Here is a 22,483-nt window from a genome sequence, read left to right as displayed (position 1 = left end):
TGGGGTTAAAAGGAAGCGAATCCACGAGGCTTGGTGACAAGCTGGGCTTGCTTTTCCTTTTTTCCCCCAAACCTGGGAGGGAGGAGCAGCTCCTCCAGGGGTCCCAGGCTCGGGCAGTTCCTGGAGCGAAGGATCCCCCGCGCCGGCCCCACTCGGCCCCGTCCTGGTCCCCGCAGCGCTCAGCTCCGGTGGGAAGCTGCTTTTAAAGCCCCTTCCTCTCGTGTGGACTCTGTCGTTTCTGTCTCTTATCGTTCAATGGTTATTTTGTAATGATATCTGTCTCCTTATTAAAGAAACGAGCTGAAAGGTTCCCCTTCTGGTCTTGCTGCTGGGGCTCAGGGGGGTGTCTGTGGCGAGGGGACAGGTCTGAGGGCTGTGAGCCCAGGGATGATGGAGGGATGTGAGGGGGAACCCCGTGAGGGCCCTGGTCCCCCCGAAACATGAGTGTGCTCACACGCATGGTGGGGATGTCTCCAGGCAGCCTTCAGCCCTGGTGCCTGGGGCTGGCCCAGACGTGGGGTGCAGGTGGGAAGATATCAAAGGTCCCCACCAAATTCTTCACCCCCAACACATACAGTTGGTCCATACATTCATGTTTAGGTCCTGCCCTGCTTTGCAGAGGTGCTGGAAGGGCAACGGAGCTGGTGAAGGGTCTGGAGCACAAGTGTGATGAGGAGCAGCTGAGGGACCTGGGGGTGTTTAGTCTGGAGAAAAGGAGGCTGAGGGGAGACCTTCTCGCTCTCTACAACTGCCTGAAAGGAGGGTGTAGCGAGGTGGGGGTCGGCCTCTTCTCCCAGGTAACAAGCGACAGGACAAGAGGAAACGGCCTCAAGTTGTGCCAGGGGAGGTTTAGATTGGAGATCAGGGACAGTTTCTTCCCCAAAAGGGTTGTGAAGCACTGGCACACACTGCCTAGGGCAGTGGTGGAGTCCCCATCCTTGGGGGGATTTAAAAGCCGTGTAGATGTGGTGCTGAGGGCCATGGGTTAGTGGTGGCCTTGGCAGTGCTGGGGTAACGGTTGGACTTGATGATCTTTCCAACCAAAATGATTTTATGATTCTATGCTATGGATGCCCCTAAACCCAAGGGGAAGAGCTCAGGCTGCAGTAGCCACCTCTGAAGACTGAAATACACAGATTTCTAGCAACCTCACTTGGGCAAAGGCTCCAAGACGTGCCACCAGCACCCAGGGCTTTGCTACGGGTTTGTCCTGCCCAAACTCCTGAGCAGAGCAAACATGGGGGGGGGAGATGGGCCTGAACCCCGTTGTGATTCAGAGGCACCAGGTGGGACCCTCTTCCCGTCTGGGGGGTGGCTTTCAGGGATGTGCACCCACAGCTCCTTCACTTGAGCCTCCCCTGAACAGGCACGCTGGGCAGCGCTGCCCTTCCCATGGGGTAACCGCAGCAGGTCCGTAGCTGTGGAGCGTTTTGCTTTTACAGACTGACACTGTCGTGCTGCGGAGATTGTGGGAGGAACGAGGCGCTTCAGGCTCAACAACTTGCAGCTCCAGAAAGAGAGAAGCAAAGTCAAAGCTTCTATTTTATCAACTCTTATTTTATTCATTTATAAATACTGTTGTGTTTACAAGCATCATAGATGTGAATATTATTCCCAAACTTTCAAACACATAATACTTATAATACTATATAACAACAACCGGTAAAACAAATCATTCATCTCAGGGTTTGAAAGGCCACTCAAAAGTTGCATAAAAATACATTCTCTCCCCATCTCGTAAGCTAGTCCTGCTTCTCCAAGGAGTTTATTTACAAAGAGCCATCATCAAACTCGCAGCCACGATAGGCGGGTTCACCCCCAAGCAATAAAAATGAATTCACCCCAAGCAATTGCTTAGAAAAAAAACCCCAAAACCTCGTGTTCTCCAACGGAGATCACGGCCTGGCAAATGCTCTGGTTCTAATAGGGATCAGTTTTTAAAAAACTGCTCGCTTTGCACTCTGTCCCAAGCGCAAGGTGTCCTATTTGTCACCTCCTCAGTGCACTGGTTACGTCAGGCGTTAAAGTGAGACCAAAGAAAAAAAAAATAATTCCTTCTCCAGAATTTGCTTTGCAATCGCATCGTCATCACGGAACGCTCAGCTTTGGCTATCGTCAGCAAGGCTGAACCGTTGGTGGGTCCTCTACCCTAGTCAGAGTTCAGGGGGGATAAATCCAGTGCTAAGCAGACACTTCATCTAAAGTGGTTTGGCTTTGCAAGGTGCCGTGTAGAGGAATGAAGCCTTCGGCACCCTCCGCGTGCTGTTCCTCAGGATAACAGGCGATGAGCGTCGCGGTAGGAAAGGGGCAAAACATCAGTGCAGGGAGGATTTGTCCGATTGGGTTGAACCCTCTCCCTAAAACAGACACCAGGCTTCTTCACGCTGCCAGGAACCTGGCTCGTGACAAGAACAGGATCTTTAGTCTGAAATCTCGTCCCTCGTCCTGCTGGGATGCCCAACCTGAGCCGCATGTGTTGGCACCACCAGCAGCCCCAGCGGGTGAGCGTCGTCTTCTCCGCGTGGCACAGAGGGGACCGGGCTCCTGTTTAGAGCTGAGAGAGCCCAAGTCTGAAGCGAGGAGTGGGTCACCAAGAGGAAAAAAAAAAACCAAACATCAAGAACCTCAGAAGTACTCACAGAAAGAGTGCACCGAGTGGGAACAGCGGCAGAAAAAGCACTGACTGGATCTCAAGACTTAAAGCTGTTCAATATAGCAGGGTTAAAATAAAGTCATATAAAAAGGATGCCTGGCTTAGGCAGTGCTCTGCAGAAACCCTGACGCCGTTACCAGCTTTGGTCTCTTCCTCCCCAAAGCACAGCAGCAGAGGAAGGGCCTCAGTGTACCAGGAGAAACGGCATCTCGTGCCGTGCACAAGTCACTCCACTGGGCTGAAGAGCGGTGGAAGAGGGAACCTCTGTCTAGAGCTACCTGGGGAAAAACTGGCAGCTCTAAGAAGAGCTAGAGAGGTGGAAACAGGCAGGATGGGGAGGGAAAGGGGAAAAAAATGGAGAATTAGGAAAAAAAAAAAAAAACAAAACCAAAGGAAAAATCCCAAGGGAGAGGAAAATAAACAAGCTTTCTGAAGCAATAACCAGCAAAAGGTTCCAAAAAGCCCAGGACTGACTGACAGAGATAAATTTTACCCTGTTGAGCAAGCTCAAGAATTATGCTCATGTTCAAGTATCTCATCTATCTCTCTTGTAGCGGAAAGAGTCCCACCGGCCCGGCGGGAGCTGCCAGCCCACAGTCAGCAGAGGTGCCCGGGAACGTAGGTGGAACTTCTTCATGGCAACCTCCAGGTTCAATGACTGAGACTGCAGCTCTCAGCCGGACAGAGCTGGGAAATCAAAGGAGAAAGGGAATGAAAGGACAAATATGAAAGGATGTAGATGGGAAAGTGGTTTGGATAGAGCAAGGAGGCTCTGAGAGGGAAGGTATCGTTCGAGGGGAGTCTGTTAAGGGGAAGCTCAGCAGATCTGATGACAGGTTACTGCTGCTATCATCAAAATCACACGGCACGTAGAGGAGCCACTGTCTAAATGCCCATAGAGAGAACAATTTCAAACTGTTCTGAGTACGTATTACATTAAAGAGGGTTTTTTTTTTTTTGAGGTTTCCTTCAAGGTCAAGGCTTGTTGCAAGCTTTTGACAGATTAAAAGACTTTCATCCTAGCGATACAGTTGCCAGCACGCCCAAGGGGAGCTCCTTCTCCCTCCGACAGCAAGGCACCCCCACCCTTCCAAGGCATGCGGGAGGACAAGGGATCACTGCTTCGTGTCCCTCTGCCTTGAAACCCAGCGGAGTCAAGCTGCTTCGCCAACAGATGGGTGGTGGGACTGGACTCGGGCATCCCCCCTCTCTACAAACTAACCAGTGCTGCCTTTCACTTGGTCAGCCTCCTGCTGCAAACCAAAGCAAGGTACCTGACATACCAGACCAGACTCTTCTACAGGGCTCTGCCTTCATGAAGATGGCAGGAAAATGTCCCAGACAGCTGTTAGGACGAGGAGGCTGGTTTCTGGTGTGGGTACGGCTCCCTGCGAGGTGATTCATGCTCATATGCATGTGAAAGCAGCAGAGCATCTCTAGGGGTTCAAGCTTGTCCTTCAGAAAGCTTGGCAAGTATCTGTGATACCTCCTAACCCGAGGAGCAAGAGTCCAAATGCAATTAGCAGATGCTACTGAGACAGGAGCCCTGGCAGGATACAACGTGAGACCAAATCACTCTGGATGCGGAGGAAAGGCAGGGTGAGGGCTAAGGGGTCTGATGCTGAGAGTCAGCGCTGACATTACTGAACAGGTTCGAAATCTTCTATTAAATAAAAGACTCATTCGACTGGGGCAAAAGGAGAAGGTCCCTGTGCAAAGCAGCTGTCGTCAGCCTGTTACAGAAATCAGCCCCGGTGGCTTTCACAGCATCAGAGTCCCACATCTCGGGTGGGTTGATGTGCATCCTCAGAGTCCCAGCCCACGGTCACATTTCCCACCTGCAAGAGGCTCGGATGTGCTGGACTCGTTCTTTAGGCATCACTTTTAAAAGGAGGAGCTACCTACTCCAGCTTGGAGTCCAACACCAAATACTGGGCTTCTGGAAGAAGAAGTTTTGGCAGCTCAAACCCAGTTCTCACTTTTCTCCCTTGAATAAAATGTCCAAGATACCACAACATGCTTAAATTAAAAAGAATAAAATGGGAGGGGGGGGTGTGTTGTGGGGGAAAGAAGGGCTGAAAGGGAATGTACAGCAAAGGGCAGGGCAAGGCAGGTGTGACACATTGATCCCACGGCTGAAACGCTTGCTGTACTCGTGACAGGAGGAAAAGAGAGGGGCAGGGCTCGGTGGCGGGGTTGGCAGCTCGTGTAGGGCACCCCTCTTCGTCCTGCCTTTGCTCAGGATTCCTATTTGGAGAGCTTGCTGATGACACGAATGAGGGCTCCGTTCTCGTCCTTCAGCCTCTGGTTGTCCGACTTCAGCTCTGTCAAAATCTGCAGAGGGACAAAGACAAGGTGGGGTTACAGCTCGGTGCTGCCCTAGGGCTCAGAGGGGACAGCAGGGACGTCGCGTCCCCTCCACCCAGCACGCTTTTAATGTCAGTAATTTCTCTGTTAACATCTCCAGGGTTTTTACAAACCAGCTGTCAGGCGTGGAGGGGTACAGAGCACAGCAAAGAGCTGGGAAAGCCCGTGGTGAGAAGCGATGCCATGGCCCCAGCACCAGGTCAGGACCAGGCTGGGAGGGCAGGAACAATTTCTGAGCTGTTTCATCCTAAACCTGTTCCCAGAGGCTGCTTTTTCTCATTTGTTTTTTCCACTTGACCAGGACTAGGGGGGAAAACAACGGTTTGAAATTCCTGCTCAGGACTGGACCAAGCCTGGCTTGCAAAATCTCTTCAGAATAACCCCAAATCTCCTTGGGATCCCATAGATGTTTAATGCAGATGCCCATGCCACAGCCAGAGGACTGGTAGAACATACTGACACCGGAGACACCTCCTCAGTGCTCAGGGTTTAAGGCTGGAGCTCAACCAGGAGTCGCAACGCAGACGACGCCAGAGAGCTTTTAATTGGAAATAGAGGAAGAAACGGCTTTGCCAAGACCTTCCCAGAACTTCTCATTGGCAGAAACCCCTCCCGACTCCCCTTGCTTCCCACCCTGCAGGCGGGTGACCCTCAGCGGAGTGTCCCCAGCTGTTCGGGGACTGGAAGGAGACCCCACGCTCCTGTCTCGGTGTGTGACACAGAAGGTGGAACTCAGGGGTGATCAGCCTCAGATCCTGCTGGAACAAGCCAGGGTGGAGCAGGGTCACACGCAGGCACGAACGGCACCGGGATGAGCTCAGCGATGACTTGAGGAGGATCTTAGAGGAATACCCCCAAAATCAAAATCCCCACTAAACCTTCTCCTTCCTCCTAAGCTGGAGTTTCAGCTCTGGCCACAACCTCGTGCCCATCACTCTCACCTGCAGCCCCTCCATGACCATGACCACCAACCACAGGCAGATCCTGGGGCAGACGCCAGCTCCCACCACTCCTGAAGCAATTCCCTCCTTGCACAGACAGGCCAAGCCATGCCTGGCCCCAACGCGCCCGACCCCGTCCCCGCTCATGGTGGATGCTCCTGATGGGATATTGGGGAAAGGGTAAAACTATGTGGTGGGCTGGCCGGAGCTTCAGCTAGTGATGCTTCAAAGTGTCGCACTGGACCCTGTGGTGGTGTGACAGGGACACCTCCATGACAGGGCCGTTATCAGAACAGAAGCCAGGACTCCTTATGCAATGTCTCACTGCCAAATGAGAGGCATCGCCCACCACCAAAGAGCTCGGGAGCCCAGAGGAAGGGGGAGAGCACGTGCTGTCTCACTCCGCACTCCTCCGTTTCCTCCTGAGCTTCATCTAACATCCACAAGCAGCACAAGTGGCTTCCAGTCCAGCGCACTGGGACAGCTCAACCGCCTGTCGGGGTCTGCAGATGGACAGCCCCTGTCCTCTCTACATCACTGCTTGGGGTGGCCTTGCTGTCTTGAATCACAGAATCGTTTTGGTTGGAAAGGACCTTTAATATCATCAAGTCCAACCATTACCCCAGAACTGCCAAGGCCACCACTAACCCATGTTCCTCAGCACCACATCTACACAGCTTTTAAATCCCCCCAGGGATAGGGACGCCACCACTGCCCTGGGCAGCCTGTTCCAGCGCTTGACAACCCTTTCAGGGAGGAAATTGTCCCTCATCTCCAATCTAAACCTCCCCTGGGGCAACTTGAGGCCGTTTCCTCTCGTCCTATCTCTTGTTACCTGGGAGAAGAGACCAACCCCCACCTCGCTACACCCTCCTTTCAGGCAGTTGTAGAGAGCGAGAAGGTCTCCCCTCAGCCTCCTTTTCTCCAGACTAAACACCCCCAGCTCCCTCAGCCGCTCCTCATCACACTTGTGCTCCAGACCCTTCCCCAGCCCCATTGCCCTTCTCTGGACTCGCTCCAGCACCTCGAGGTCTTTCTTGTCGTGAGGGGCCCAAAACTGCACCCAGGATTCGAGGTGCGGCCTCACCAGCGCCGAGCACAGGGGGACGATCCCTGCCCTAGTCCTGCTGGCCACTCTAGTGCTGATACAAGCCAGGATGCTGGTGGCCTTCTTGGCCACCTGGGCACACTGCTGGCTCATATCCAGCTGCCATCGACCAACACCCCCAGGGCCTTTCCCACCTTGCACTTTCCAGCCACTCTTCCCCCAGCCTGTAGCGGTGCGTGGGGTTGTTGTGCCCCAAGGGCAGGACCCGACACTTGGCCTTGTTGAACCTCACACCGTGGTCTCAGCCAACACGCAGCTGAATGTGTCCATCACTCCAAGAAAGTAACGATACAAAGTTTTGCCCCTTACTTTGGTAGAGACAACCTGTCACAGGTTCCCAGGGGCCACATCAGAGAGCAGCCACCCCGTTTCTGCAGCTTACTGGAAGCTCTGATGGTGGCTGTGCCTTACACATGTGCTTCAGTGCAACTTTGGCAATTATTGGAAAAGGAAGGGACGTAACTATGCATAAAGCAAGTGCTTCTTGAAAAGTTTCCTGGCTGTAACCCCACTCTATCAGCTTCCAGCGAAGCTTTCTGAAAATGAAAAATCAACCTTATAAAATTTCATTCCTCCCAGGCCAGAGGCATTCCCTGCTTCAAAGCAAAGCAGCCTCAACTCGGGTAAAATAAACTGCACGTGAAGCAGGCTGGGAATGCAGGGGGCTGAAAACTGAAGCTTCATCAATGTCTCATTCGAAATGGTAAGGAGGGACGTGGCACAGCCTGCTCGGGACCGTGACGCTGACCATGGTGCAGTGTGGGCGTAAAGTGAATTCTGGGCTAGAGGCTGGTCCGAGCAGCGGTGCTGGGTGTTACCTGTGTTACCGCTTCAGAAATCACGGGGTTTTTGAAAAATGAGATTCTTTGAAAAGCCCCACTGCTGCAAGGGCGTGGTAAATCTGTCAGAGGTTAAAACAGTGACGTTACTGTACAGCTGTGATGTCTAACGACACCGGTGAGACAAGGTTTACAGGTTCCAGTAACATCTTGTGTTAGACCTACTAAAAGAGTTGAAAAACAATCAGCGGAGCTTGCAGACATGCGGCTCTTCTCCAGCTCGGACACCAGCAAACCTAGAAGCAAGCTGGGAAGGATCAGTCCACCCAGGTGTCAGCCAGAGAGACAAGGGACATCAGAGCAGAGGGGTGTTAGGAGGGGGAAGAGATAAGGTCACTATTTCCTAGGAGAACAAGAGAGACTGGTGACTTACAGGTTGTGAAACTTTATTTCTCTGAGCCTGGAAATAGTTTTGCTCAATTTTCCCTCCCGGATCTCAAAGGACGTTGGGAAGGAGAATGGGCTTAAAGTCACCGCTTGTGAGAACGAGTCAGCAAAAGGGTCGAGAATACTTTCGCAGGTTTAAACCAGAAAGATGGTGAGATCGTTTTGTCTGACCACCTGCACAACTCAGGCCACGTAAGACGCACCACCCCCTCCCTCAGCCCCTGTGATACCCGCGTGGTCTTGAACTGAGACTCCCGGAAAGGGGAAGCCACAATTCCCTTGGTTAGTTTGTTTCTAAGGTTAATCATCCTTGATATAATTTGTGTGCTAAGAATAGATTTTTTTTATACCTTAGTGCCACTTTCAGCCCACTAAAGCACACTGCTTCTTCCTTTTTTTTAAAAATTAGCTATGTCTGAAGGGACCCGAACATCCCTACTAACCCGCAAAAGACAGGCAGGGCCCTAAGAAAGGAGCATTTACAGCTTTATTTTAGCACTGAACCAATGAAGTAGCATGGAAGGATGTAATTTAACTGCGCAATGGGCGAGGGCAAAGCTTATGGAAGGCTCGTCCTTGGGATTTCAAACGCTAATTGCTCTGCACTGAATTTAAAACACAAGATGAAAAAAGAAAGCGCAGCCGGTCCGGCTCCGATCGCTTCACCTGCCTCGCAGCCCGCCCGCAGGAGGCAGAGGGGATGCCTCAGCCTGTGAACTCAGGCTCAAAAACTGAACTCAGACTCTCTTTAAAATGAGGGAAGGAGCTTGTTCTCTTTGCTCAAGTGACCAAGAAAACCTGCTGAGGACTGCCCGGTTGTAGGTCTTCTGAAAAGCACTTTCCCATCTAAAATGGTCACTTTTCATAACATCCCTGGAAATTTATTAGATTGCTCAGTCTGACTTTCGACAATCTTATTTTCTGGGCGCCAGCTTCTCACTGAACTACGTCCAATTAAAAAATAATTACATCATGAGTACACACATAGCATAAAACACCTATTTTGAGGCAAGGCAACGGGGAAGGGGCCGCTGGCTAAGCCATTGGCATTGACAAGCCACCCCAAAGCCATTTGCCAGTGTTAAGCTGCAGGGAAGGAGCTGATCCATCCCTCCTCAGTAGCCATCTCAGCACCATCCACCCAACTCTATGTCTTCACATCAAGGCAGGGAGTACGTCCTCCTATTTCTCTCCTGGATGATGGGAGACATGGACCCCATCCACATGGACAAGGCAACCCCCTGATGCGGGTGGTTAGTAATTGGTGGGGATCAGCATCATCTGCCAAGCAGAGTGAGAGTCAGCAGGACTGAAGGGGGTCTCCAGTGAAACCCTGCCTTCAGCCGGGCAGTAACACCATGCTTTGGGCTTTTCCTTTGCCACATGCTGCTTTTGAGCCACAAGCTTCATCAGACCCCTTCAAAAGCAACGAGGCGAGGGGAGAAACAGCCCAGCCAAGGAAAGCGGAGACCTGCCTGGAAGAGTGGAAGAGGGAGGCGAGATGAGCCGGAGGGAAAGCAGCTACAGCTCCTCTGATTCGGAGGGCTTGGCAGGCAGAGAAAGTCTGGCTACGACCCGGGTCAGAGCCCTGTTTTCAGCCAGCAGTTGCTCATTCATCTGCCTCAGAGTGTGAATCTGTTTGAGCTGGTGGAGATTCTGCAGAGAGTGACAGGAATGGATAGAAAAATACAGAGAAAACACACCACGAAGACAGAAGGGCACAGAAACATGAGTTTAGTCCACAAGAAGGAAAAGAAAAAAAAGAGAAGAAAAGAAAAATTAGTAGCAGTGAGTGCTGGATGGGCAGCAGCTCAGATGCGTATGGGGAAAGCCTTACAACACACTGAGGATGTTTTGGGAACCATCCCTTTCTCCAGGAGCCCCCAAAGCCTTTCAAAAGGTCAAAGTGGTTTCCCACCACAAAGCAGGACAGTTTCTTGCAGGTTATATTCTAGTTTACCCAGACAGTGATCTCCAGCAGCACACAGCCCCTGGACTTAGGAACTACTGCGAGAACTATCACCATTGACTTACCACCTACGCGGGCTTTGAAAGCACTGTTGGCAACTGAGAGTTTCTTTAAAACTCCTTTTCTTCTTCTGTCTCTAAAAGCTAAAGGAGTTTTGTGCACCAAAGAGTGAACAGAGCTCATCAGGAGACTTTAAAGGCACAGACTGAAGCCCCTCAAAGCGTCACTGTCCTACAGCAGACCACCAAGACACGTACCACGGCTGCTCACACCCCTCCTCCCTGCAGCACCTGAGTGATGGCTCTTGGGTCTGCTCAGGCTTCAGTCCTGCCGAAAGGTCTGGGGGTGGGTGGGTTTTTCATGCCTGCCCAGTTTCAACTCTTCTCTGCCATGGGGCTCAATTTATCTCTGATCTCCAGATGTGAAAACCACTCATTTTAACTAGAGGAGTTTGACCGACAGCACCTTGCATGGCAGGCACATGAAAACACGGTATTCTGGTTACAAAAGAAACAGTGGGCAAAGGACGGTGTAGAAATCGAGCCCCAAAGCTGGGGCTAGCACGGGCACAGCGGCAACAGGGAGATACAGGACATAAAAGCAATGACGACGGCAGAACGGGAAAATTGTAGCAGCCACGCAGACATCACCATTTCTTGTACAAGGACGACGTTTTTCCGGGTGATGCTAAAGCAAAACCACACACTGGGCATTTATACCAAGGGCGGGTGCCAGGACATGTTGAGGGCTGCAGAGCTGCTTTCTGGGCAGCGTCCTGTCCCTCCTTCCTCCTGACAGCTCGTTGGGCAGCGGGGCCACGTGAACGAGAAACCTTCCACTGCGGAGGAGGGAGCACAGACACCGGGCAGGGGGAAGGCAGGAAGGGAAACATCTACGAGAAGAGTAATTTGAAGTTCAAGTGAAAAAATTCCAGTCCAGAACCAAAGCAGCTTCTGTCCTGCCCGCAAACCAACGTGCTCTTCCCTGTGTCCTCTTACTCATGTGCTTGTGACAGCAGGGAAGTGATGGAGGGAAGGGTCTGCTGGGAAGGGGATTCCTTTCTGCCATTTAATCAGCAGAAAGTCACTGTCTGTCCTTAACCAGAAGCTGCACAGGTAAAGCTACTGTGATACGAAGAACTTGCACGAACCTCCACCCAACTTGCATGTCGTGGAGCTGGCTGCAGTTGGGAAGGAACCTGCTGCACCCCAGGACATTTTGTCCAAGGGCTCATTCTGTATAAAAGAGAAGTATTTTGTGCAGCCCCCATCTATCAGCTCAATTCTAGATACCCAAAAGCACTACCTCTACTCCCCGTTAAGGAATCGAGATACCTCGTCCAAAAGCCTTGCAGAAGAAGGGCAGGTGAGTGCAGGGAGCGAGCAAAGGATGGGGCTTGAGCCTCCTGAGGGCATCAAACTGACAAAGCAGCTCCTGCCACTTGGACTACACCAACACGGTTCTGACACCAGATAAATCAATAGGTTCTGGGACAGAGCTACGGCCAAGAAACTGCAGGAGAGCTTCAGGGACATCTCGGCAGTGAGATCCCCTCTTGTCAAATCTCAGCCATCTATCCATCACTTAACCCGCCCGAGCTGTGCCAGCTCAGTGAGGACATCATGCATCTGTCCTGTGATAAATCACACCCAGGAGCCATCGGAGGATGGTTCATACTGGAAGTGCCGTTTCTTTTGGTGGTATCATGGATAAACGTCCTCTGTTTTATCACAAGGAGGGTGTCGGTCTCTTCTCCCAGGTAACAAGTGATGGGACAAGAGGAAATGGCCTCAAGTTGTGCCAGGGGAGGTTTAGATTGGAGATGAGGAACAATTTCTTCCCCAAAAGGGTTGTCAAGCATTGGCACAGGCTGCCCAGGGCAGTGTCGGAGTCCCCATCCTTGGGGGGATTTAAAAGCCGTGTAGATGTGGTGCTGAGGGACATGGGTTAGTGGTGGCCTTTGCAGTGCTGGGATAACGGCTGGACTTGATGATCTTAAAGGTCCTTTCCAACCAAAACGATTCTGTGATTCTATGATTTTATCACAGAGAACACAGCTGAGCAGAAAGCATCAAACATATGTAAAATGGGGTGCCGTGCTACGCAGGATGGAAAGGATTGTGATCGCTTTAGAGACCACCTTCATTTTTCCACGCCAATATAGCACGAAACCTCAGCACGGTACAATCAGAAGCAGCTCAGCCTCAGCACGCTGCCACGGATGATAAAAAGGATCACTTATGTACAAATCTGTGCGTGCCGCGGGTAGGACAGCCTTCTCTTCATCCAGGCAAAGGCTGGGAAGCTGGGCCTGAAGCCAAGGGCGAAGACCGGAATCTGGATGATACTGCTGTGATTGCTTATCACTCTGCTTGATACTTGGCTTCCCGAAAGCAGGTTTCTCAGTTCAGCTGTACCTGTCTTCAATTAATGGATTTTGCGCCTGCAACACTAGGGGAAATAAAAACGCCCAAAGCATGCACAATGTACACAGCCAGGAGGTGCAGTGCTGCCACGGAATAAAGAAGCTTCTGTGACCTTCAAGAAAAATTGCTGTGTTAAGTTGGGACCTCAGGCACTTGGCATTGAATTCAGCTCAGTGCAAATGCTAATTTGCTTTCTCCTTCCTCAAGTCAAGTTGCTGTATCTCCAGTCAAATCCTGCAGTCACTCAGGAAAACGCTGCACTGCTCTGTCACCTTCGTGAGAGCAGGTCTGGCACCAAAGACTTCTTTGAGATTACCGAGTTTGTCCTGCTCCTCTCCACTTCTTGCCACTTCTTGATTGCTCCGTTAGCAGGGGTTAAACTCATGAAAGGAACAAAGCTCGTTACCTCGAGCACAGACTGAAGTACAAAGCGTTTCTCTCACAGAAACCCAGGCCCGTCCCGTGACCGCTGCTGCGCCTCCTCTTCCTAAGAAGACAGCTGTAAGAAGGGGAAAGCCCTGGCCAGGACATCTGATGCATAGATCTGGACACAGACACCCCAGGGTCAAAAAAGCTGGATGTGAGCTGTGCTGGACTGGTTCAAATCAAAGACCAGTGGGAAGAATCCCAAAACCCACAGTATTACCTGAGCCCTAATGACCTGGCACGTTGGGTTGTTTCCCCTTGCTGCTCTCCACGTTAAAGGAAACTGGTGGGTTTGCTTAAGTCGCTTATTCCTTCGGATCCTGCTCGACAGCTGTTCAGCTAGTGCAAGAAGCAGGAATGAAAGTCGAACCAGAATTAACAGATTTGTTTTCCTGGCTCCACTTCCACACCAGGGACTAACACAGACGCTCTGCGGAGGTTATCTCATTCTAGGCACTCTGGACTCTCCTGCTTTAAGGCACGATGGAAGTGGACACAGAAGTCTGCTTTCCTTATGGACACGTCCAGTTCAAGGTTTTTATCTTCAGAGATTTTATAATCCTTTTTATTGAGTGGCTGTCAAAAAAGACACGTCACAGTGCGCTCAGGTACTCACCACATGCTCAAGTTTTTGCAAAAAATTAGTGGAAACGTAGTAGCATCTTAGATCTATTTTCATCTTACCATCTATTTTCAAACTTCACGTCTATTTATTCTACTAACCGAAGGCCACTTTGGTTGTTCAATGCCGCAAGAACCCAGCAGAGATTAAGTACTGCTCTTGAGGACTTGACAGCTCATTCTCAGTCAGACCACAGGCTTCTCAGCTCACGTCTCCAGCACGTCTCTTGGGGCAACATGAGAACATCTCAACTCCCAGCAGTGCTTCTCCTCTTGCACCATCTTGGCTTCCATCAGTCTGCAGCTCTGCACTACCTGAACCAGAGGCGCTTTGGCTGCGTCCAGCAGTTCCTACAGGCACCTTCTTTCATTAATTGCTTTCTGAAGCAATATAAATGTTTCAAAAGCGACAGGCCACTAGAGGACACCAATTTGTCTTTTTACTCCGTGGGCTGAGCTGGTTTGCAGAGCGATCTGCAGAGCTGAGGAAACAACACAAACTGCTGCTGTCTGCGTTTTCTCTTGAAGGTCGTATCTCTGTAATTACAGGCAGGTCTCTCTGGAGTTAAAGGTTGCTTTCCCATTCAGTGAACAAAGAATTTGAAATTTAGGCATATTCAGTCCTTTCTCTTTCCCCTTCTGGCTACCACATCCACACCTATTTTCTCCTCTGCGAAAGAACAAGAGAGCCTTTACAGTAAGACTCCACCAATTGTTCTGCTGCTTATTGCTGTAGAAGACGCAGCGCAAGCCAACGGGTCCTTTTAAAGACGCTCGGTAAACATACGAAGCTTCAGATAGAAACATAAAGTTGGAATCTCCTTCAGGGTGTCAGGAAATCGTTTCCACCAGCGCACCGTGCCGGGAGAGCTCCAAGCTCTCAGATGGGGTCCTTCCTTCTTAAAAGTAGCCTGGTCCCACCTGGGTCATGCTCAAAGGGAATGAAAGTGCAGGGCACAGAGCAAAGTGGGGCGTTCTGTGAATACGAGCATTAAAATACAGCGTAAACCGACGCAGCGCTGCAAAATCAGCGTGAAGTTTGAGGTGTACTGAGGCAGCAGAACACCCTGCTTCCTGCTCCACGGTGCTCCCCGCCAGCCCCGTGCTCGCAGGGCATCCAAGCCGCGGCTGGAGGAGAACCATCCTTCGTAGGAGGACGCGAAGGAGCCGTCGGCAGCGGATGTCTCGTGACCGTAAGCCATGCTGCGCTTTCATCATGAAGCAAATTCCTCTTTGCTGACATCTATTCCAGGCCGACTTACTGACCCAGCCTTCCAGCACCATGCTTTAGGAAGGGAGCGCAGAAATACAATCACTCTGTGTATTTTTTTTTTCCCTGGCTAGCGTGTGTGATCTCAAAAGCCAGCTTTGTCTTCTTACCCGTCTGGAGAGAACCACAGCGGCTTAAACTTGGGCTGCAGACTAGTCAGAGCACAGAGGATCAGCACACTGAAACCCATCGATGCCACAAAAGGTTAGTTTTGGAAAGCATTTGAGGAGAACAGCTTTCACAGTTCTCCGATCAAACAACATAAATTAAACACTTGGTGCACTCAGATGACTGATAATAGGACAGTTTTAGTAGTATTTAACGTTCAGAGAGCACGGCCACTGAAGGAAGGTCTGACTGCATAAAGAACACGCTCAGAGGTAACACAAGTCCCTTCCCATGTACACCTTTAACATCCTACTCCTGGGTTACAATCCCAAAAGACATTAATACAAAGCATAAAAAATGGAATAGACACAGTGAACAGATTATTTCCTACCTTCATCTCCTCTTCCATCTCCGAGAGTTTCCGCTCCAGGGCTCGCTTCTCCTGTTTACAAGGATTCAAAACAAAGATGGTCACAAGGATTTAAAAGAAAAACTTAACAGCATGTTTACTTTTAAAGAAAAATAAGTGTCTTGTATTTCTGTAGGAGCACTGACTGAAAAGCATCTCAAAGCAACACACAGGTTACAACCAGGAGCTGATCAGATGGGATAGGGCAGCAGGCGATACGCACTGGGCCCGTTTGGGCAGTTGTCTTGGTCCTGAGCTCTCTTCACACCCCTTCAATCAAACTGTCCCCCCACCTTTAGTGATCCCAGTTTTCAGGACTTTCTATTATAATGTGATTTTGAGCTCTGTAGGTGAAGCCATGGATTCAACTACACCTTAACCACTAAAGGAGGCAACGAGAAAACTCACCGAGCCTGTCAAGTAAGGAGCGGTGAACAGGGAAAGGTGCCTGGAAATTCTGCTTCTCCCAGGTTAATTTAGGGCTTCAAAGCTGTAGAGCTGACTGCTCTCAGTGAATTTGGAAACCGGCAATTACCCAGGTAGGCTCTGCCACGTGAGCACTGGTGGTACCCTCAGTGGACCCTTGCCTAGAAGGAGAGATCTGGACTCCATCAATGACTTTTTCAACATGGGAGGGCTCAAAGCACCCCAGGAGAGCGTGCTGAGCAGGGGGAAATGGCAAACGTGGGTCAGGAACAGGCTGTACGCTCTCTGCCCTGCTCCTTTGCCCTCTGCAAAGAAACACGAAGCCAGGAGAGTGCGAGGAACACAGCTTTTGAGGATGGCCATGGATGATGGGCTCTGGGTCACTTTTTGGCCACAGCACACTTCATCCAGGGATTCGTCAGTGCAAAATGCGTAAGCCGTCCCGGAACCAGTTAATGCCATCTTCACTGGGAGCAGTCAGGCACTTTTTTTCTCTCTAACTCTTGGAAACCTGTATTTGTGGCTGTTGTGATCCTAATTCAATAAAAGCAATGCAGGACATTGCCCCAACTTGGAAGCATCGCACGGGTGGGAGGTGGGACACGTGGTGTGAGCTCCCTCTGGTTGGGGATGTCCATGCAGGGCAAGTGCTCTCACCACCACGCGCTCTTTTTTTTCCCAAAAGCAAAGCTCCACCCGTGGCATGACGTCCCCCAGCACCTATGTTCAAGCAACAGTGATGGTTGCACGTTTGATAACCCCACTCAGCCTGCTTTAAACACACCTAGGAAAGAGGCCCACATGGATCACTGCTTTGAGAATCTCGGTCTCAGGGTTCAGATTGGTGCAGAGATGTCATAGAACCATAGAATGGTTTTGGTTGGAAAGGACCTTTAAGATCATCAAGTCCAACCGTTAACCCAGCACTGCCAAGGCCACCACTAACCCATGTCCCTCAGCACCACATCTACACGGCTTTTAAATCCCCCCAGGGATGGGGACGCCACCACTGCCCTGGGCAGCCTGTGCCAGCGCTTGACAGCCCTTTTGGGGAAGAAATTGTCCCTGATCTCCAATCTAAACCTCCCCTGGTGCAACTTGAGGCCATTTCCTCTCGTCCCATCACTTGTTACCTGGGAGAAGAGACCGACCCCACCTCGCTACACCCTCCTTTCAGGCAGTTGGAGAGAGCGAGAAGGTCTCCCCTCAGCCTCCTTTTCTCCAGGCTAAACACCCCCAGGTCCCTCAGCCGCTCCTCACCACACTTGTGCTCCAGACCCTTCACCAGCTCTGTTGCCCTTCTCTGGACTCGCTCCAGCACCTCAAGGTCTTTCCTGTAGTGAGAGGCCAACAGTGCCAGTGCCACGACCTGAGTGTCAGCTCAGCTTCAGCAGCCTTGGTAACTTCAAGTCAAAGCCTGGCACCCGCCCTGTAGGTATATCACACACTTGTTCTGAGGGCTGATGTGCTCTGACTAACTCTGTTCCTTCCAAAGTGGAGATCCTGAATGTCATCTCCCCTGGACTACGTCTGGCAAATCCCAGGTAGTGTTTACACATAAATAATTAAGGTTTTTCATGGCAGGAATTGAATTTAAATGCACGGTTCGAGCATGCAGCAATGCTCCTAAAAATTCAGGAGATGAACCACTTTAGGAGGAACTTCCACTTCAGGTGACCCTCCAACATGTAAGTGGATGTTACTAAGGAACTGGAGCCAGGCTCCAGCTTTAATTAACCACTGAGGCATGTGGTGGGAGAACGAGCAGTAATGGCCACGAGCTGAAGCAGCGGAGGTTCTGACTAGATATAAGGAAAAAAAAGAAATCACTATGAGGACAGTTAAGAACTGGAAGAAGGGGCTGCAGCTGTGGAAACTCAACACTCAGAGGTCTTCATTAAATGATGGGGCAAAGCCCTGACTAACCTGGTTGACTCTGCTGGGATGCACTACACATCTCCTCAGGTCCCTTCCAATCTGACCGAAGCTATGGTCGCTTAAGGCAGAGATTTAGCCAGACACTGCCCGTTGAGCTTAGCTTAGTGAAATGAATCTGACTCTTCAACTGAGAGGAAGGAGCACTCAAACATCCAGAATTCAAGTATAATCACAAGAGAGACACCCAGCGAGTGTTTTGCCTTGTTCCTCCCACCACCCCAAACCAGTCTTTTTATAAATATCAAGAATATTTTAAAGCATAACGGACCAACAGTCTCTTAGCACGATACAATATAATTCGTTGGTCTGCAGCTTCCTGTGGCCAAAGAAAGATATCAGAACTAAGCTGATTTGCAAAGAGAGCAGGAAAGTCCCAGGCACTGAAAAGGTCAGAACACAATTATCACTGCGCGCTGCTCCACGAGGCAAAGATACAACTTATCTTTTAATTAACACTTTCCTTCAAGAAATTACTCTGCCCTGCAGAGCGACACGAGGCAAAGATAGCGACTCAGAAGAAAGCAGAGACACGTACCCTTTTCTCCATCTCCAGCATGCTGGATCGGTCAGAGGTTTTCTCCTGTTTCTGCTATGTAAATTAAAAATAGAAAGCTATTAAAACCAAGAGGCATTCGCAGGATGCTGCACAAAGGCCTAGATGGCCTACAAGATGCACTTGCCTGGAGAAGAAGCAGTCTTTATAGATTCACTCACACTTAGTTCTGTGAAAAATAAGTCTCCTCTGTAGCACCTTCCCTCCCAAGAGCTACATCCTTTCCCATGCTGGAACATGCACTGACTTGTTGTGGGCCAGCGCTCAGTTTCTCCAGTTTAGGAGCCGGTTTTTGCCTTACCTGGGCTGCTTTTTCCAACTTTGATTTGATGTCGGCCAACTCAAGCTGGGCTTCTTGCAGTTTTGTCTTCAGCTTTTGATTTTCAGCCAGGGCGCTTTCATATAACTGGAAGAGGAAACAAAAGATTTCAATCAACCGGGCTGCTCTTTGGCCGCCGCGCAGACCCAGTTCTGCCGCACTTCTCCAAGCAGACGTGTGTCTGGAACCATGTGAAGGAACCTAATGAAGTTCAACAAAGTTCAACAAAGGCAAGTGTAGGGTCCTGCACCTCGGGAGGAATAACCCCACGCACCAGTACAGACTGGGGGATGACCTGCTGGAAAGCAGCTCTGCAGAGAAGGACCTGGGAGTTCTGGGGGACACCAAGTTCCCCATGAGCCAACAATGTGCCCTTGGGGCCAGGAAGGCCAATGGTGTCCTGAGGAAGAGCGTGGGCAGCAGGTCGAGGGAGGTTCTCCTGCCCCTCTACACTGCCCTGCTGAGGCCACACCTGGAGTAACTGGGTCCAGTTCTGGGCCCCCCAGTTCAAGAAAGACCAGGAGCTACTGGAGAGAGTCCAGCGGAGGGGTACGGAGATGGTCAGAGGGCTGGAGCATCTCTGCTACAAGGAGAGGCTGAGGGAGCTGGGGCTGTTCAGCCTGGAGAGGAGCAGACTGAGGGGGATCTTATCAATGCTTACAGATACCTCAGGGGCGGGTGTCAAGGGGATGGGGCCAGACTCTTCTCAGTGGTGCCCAGCGACAGGACAAGGGGCAACGGGCACAAACTGAAACACGGGAAGTTCCATCTGAATATGAGGAAAAACTTCTTTCCTGTGAGGGTGCCAGAGCCCTGGCACAGGCTGCCCAGGGAGGGTGGGGAGTCTCCTTCTCTGGAGATATTCAAACCCCACCTGGACGCGACGCTGTGCAACATGCTCTGGGTGACCCTGCTTGGGCAGGGAGTGGACTAGATGATCTCCAGAGGCCCCTTCCAGCCCCAGCCAGGCTGTGGGTCTGTGATTCTGTGTCCTCGGCACCGAGCAGAGGCAGCTGCGGGGTCTGCATTGCTCCCCCATGTCAGGATGTTAGAAGAAGGGCAAACAGAACTAGTTTGGATGCTTTACTTGTATTTTCATAACTCATATGAAAGAAGAAAACAGCTGTTTAATTTTGTAGGGTGTTTAAACACAGCCAAGAGGCAAAGAAAAGGGATGTTTTTAATTTAGGTAAACCACCAAGCATAATGAAGTACTAAGCTGTGCCTGCTGGATGTATCTGAACCCACGATTCCGTTGTGCTCCCCAACACAACACACCCCGGTTGTTCTTGTGTGCTTTTAGTTTGAAGAGGAGGAGAGAGAAGGACAATTTTAGGCCACTCCAAAATGGATTTTTTTCCCTTCATTTCCTTCAAACCAGCAGAATTTCCATCCCTCTCAGAGCACAAACTGGGCATCCTGCTTGCTCTGGACAGATGTTCATGAAGAAGAGCGGGGTGCTGCTCACCGTGCGAGGCTTTGCAGCATCCCCGTCAGTTCAGAATTAAGGTCAGCTTAATCACTTTACCTTTCATATGGTCTTTGCACTGGTACTAGATGAGTGCACACACTCAGAGGCCATGGCAGTCCATGCCACTGCCTTTCAAGGATTATGTTGAAAGTTTCAGAGATTATAGGAAAAATAATTCTGGAATATTATAGCAGCAAAAATACTTCTGTGGGGATACGCATGCTTCAGCCATGCTCAACAGCATCTTTTCTTGCTCCTTTCAAATCCATCCCAGCGTTTCTCCAGCCTGCCTCCTCAATTCCCTCCCCAGACATCTGACTTTGCATGGTGTCCTTTCACCCCCTGTCCTTTTTTCATCCTCTGAAGGGTTGATGCATTCGAAAAAAGGCTGGTGTGACTCCAAAAGCAAAGGAAACAGGGAAAATTAAAATAACCTTTTTCTATTTCTTTCCAAAGACTCTCAGTGCAGGTTTGTGCAGCAACAGGCAGCTAAGGTGCATGCACTATCAATAATCCAAGCAAAAAAGCCTACTTTTTTATAGTCCCTGTTACTCTCCTCTTCCGCTCTGCTGCTGAGGGCAGCCAACCGGTTCTCCCTCCGGGTGTAGGCACTGGAGCGGCTGGAGGCACGATCGCCGTAGGAGGAGTCACCGGTGGTAGGGTTCGTGGCTGCTTCCAACCTAAAACGCAATGAAGATCGAGCACCGTGGAGCAAAGCTGCTGGTACTTTGGGACAGCCAGTATCAACCTGATCAGTTGGGATTCGAGGCTGTGGCAGACCCAGCTGAGCGGAGGCACTGGATGGCTGCAAGCACCCTCCAGCCCACTGCAGGACATTGCTGCTGAAGGCCAGGCAGCCACCACCATTTTTAAATGGTGCAATGTCAAGCACAAATCCAGGCTGGGCAAAGAATGGATTGAGAGCAGCCCTGAGGAGAAGGGCTTGGGGGTGATGGGTGATGAGAAGCTCACCATGAGCCGGCAACGTGCACTGGCAGCCCAGAAAGCCAACCGTGTCCTGGGCTGCATCCCCAGCAGCGTGGCCAGCAGGGCGAGGGAGGGGATTCTGCCCCTCTGCTCCGCTCTCATGAGACCCCCCCTGCAGTGCTGCGTCCAGCTCTGGGGCCCCCAACATAAGAAGGACACGGAGCTGTTGGAGTGAGTCCAGAGGAGGCCACGGAGATGCTCAGAGGGCTGGAGCCCCTCTGCTCTGGAGACAGGCTGAGAGAGATGGGGCTGTTCAGCCTGGAGAAGAGAAGGCTCTGGGGAGACCTTCTAGCACCTTCCAGTACCTGAAGGGGCTACAGGAAAGCTGGAGAGGGACTTTTTACAAGGGCATGGAGTGACAGGATGAGGGGGAATGGTTTTAAACTGAAAGAGGGGAGATTTAGATGAGATATTAGGGAGAAATTCTTTGCTGTGAGGGTGGTGAGACACTGGCCCAGGTTGCCCAGAGAAGCTGTGGCTGCCCCCTCCCTGGCAGTGTTCAAGGCCAGGTTGGATGGGGCTTGGAGCAAGCTGGTCTGGTGGAAGGTGTCCCTGCCCATGGCAGGGGGGTTGGAACTAGATGGTCTTTAAGGTCCCTTCCAACCCAAACCAGTCTGTGAGGAGCAAGCTGGTCTGGTGGAAGGTGTCCCTGACCGTGGCAGGGGGGTTGGAACTAGATGGTCTTTAAGGTCCCTTCCAACCCAAACCAGTCTGTGATTCTATGATAAACTTGAAAAAATCCCCTGGGTATCAGCCCAGACCCGTAACGAGCAGTGATTTCCCATGGACCTCTCATTTTCGTGGTGGGAGTGGGCTCCATTTCTAATAAGGCACAGAGGGTTTTTTCCTCTTTGCAGAGTAGCTGTTAAATAATTTGGGGAGCAAAGGGTGACAGCAAACTGGCCCAACAGTTGAGTTAAGGTCAGAACCAAACGGCCAGTACCAGCTTCAGCTTATGCTGCTGATTTGAATCACAGGGCATCCCCAAAGCCATACAAAAATATGCTGTCCATAAAAAACTCCAAAAAATAAAATTCTTACCTGGAAAGTCTTTCATGCTGGAGGGAAAAAAAAAAAAGAAAGAAAAAGAGAATTAATAACGAGGAGAATTAAAGGTTCAGTTCAAGAACCGCAGAGCTACCGCGCAGCAGCAATTTCCTACCTCTGATCCCAGCACCACAACAAGCTGAACAGCATTATTTCCCACGCCCAAGCTGGGAATCACGGATCCCTGCCTGAATCTTTTCAACTGCTTCAGCTTCTCT

At 50.8% G+C, this 22,483-nt stretch overlaps 1 protein-coding gene across 9 annotated transcripts in view; it reads right to left on the bottom strand.

The window, feature by feature from the left end:
* Nucleotides 1–1,536: 1,536 nt before the first annotated feature.
* The window catches only part of PPP1R12B (protein phosphatase 1 regulatory subunit 12B), a 142,242-nt gene continuing 121,295 nt past the window's right edge, over nucleotides 1,537–22,483 (bottom strand). For 5 of the 9 annotated variants that reach the window (XM_068419398.1, XM_068419402.1, XM_068419406.1 and 2 more), the window contains 7 exons: nucleotides 22,260–22,276; nucleotides 20,764–20,911; nucleotides 18,743–18,847; nucleotides 18,424–18,477; nucleotides 15,507–15,557; nucleotides 9,771–9,951; nucleotides 4,905–4,987 (listed from right to left, as the gene is read on the bottom strand). In XM_068419398.1, the coding sequence (XP_068275499.1) occupies nucleotides 9,817–9,951; nucleotides 15,507–15,557; nucleotides 18,424–18,477; nucleotides 18,743–18,847; nucleotides 20,764–20,911; nucleotides 22,260–22,276 (510 nt within the window). In that variant the 3' untranslated portion in view covers nucleotides 4,905–4,987; nucleotides 9,771–9,816. Of the gene's footprint in view, nucleotides 4,988–9,770; nucleotides 9,952–15,506; nucleotides 15,558–18,423; nucleotides 18,478–18,742; nucleotides 18,848–20,763; nucleotides 20,912–22,259; nucleotides 22,277–22,483 lie in introns of all 9 variants that reach the window. The other 4 variants (XM_068419401.1, XM_068419403.1, XM_068419407.1 and 1 more) reach the window with 2 other exon arrangements.

The sequence above is a fragment of the Nyctibius grandis genome, chromosome 27 (genome assembly GCF_013368605.1).
Source record: "Nyctibius grandis isolate bNycGra1 chromosome 27, bNycGra1.pri, whole genome shotgun sequence".
Classification (NCBI taxonomy): domain Eukaryota; kingdom Metazoa; phylum Chordata; class Aves; order Nyctibiiformes; family Nyctibiidae; genus Nyctibius; species Nyctibius grandis.
Note: the sequence above shows the minus strand (reverse complement) of the source record. Positions and strands in the feature narration are given on the sequence as shown.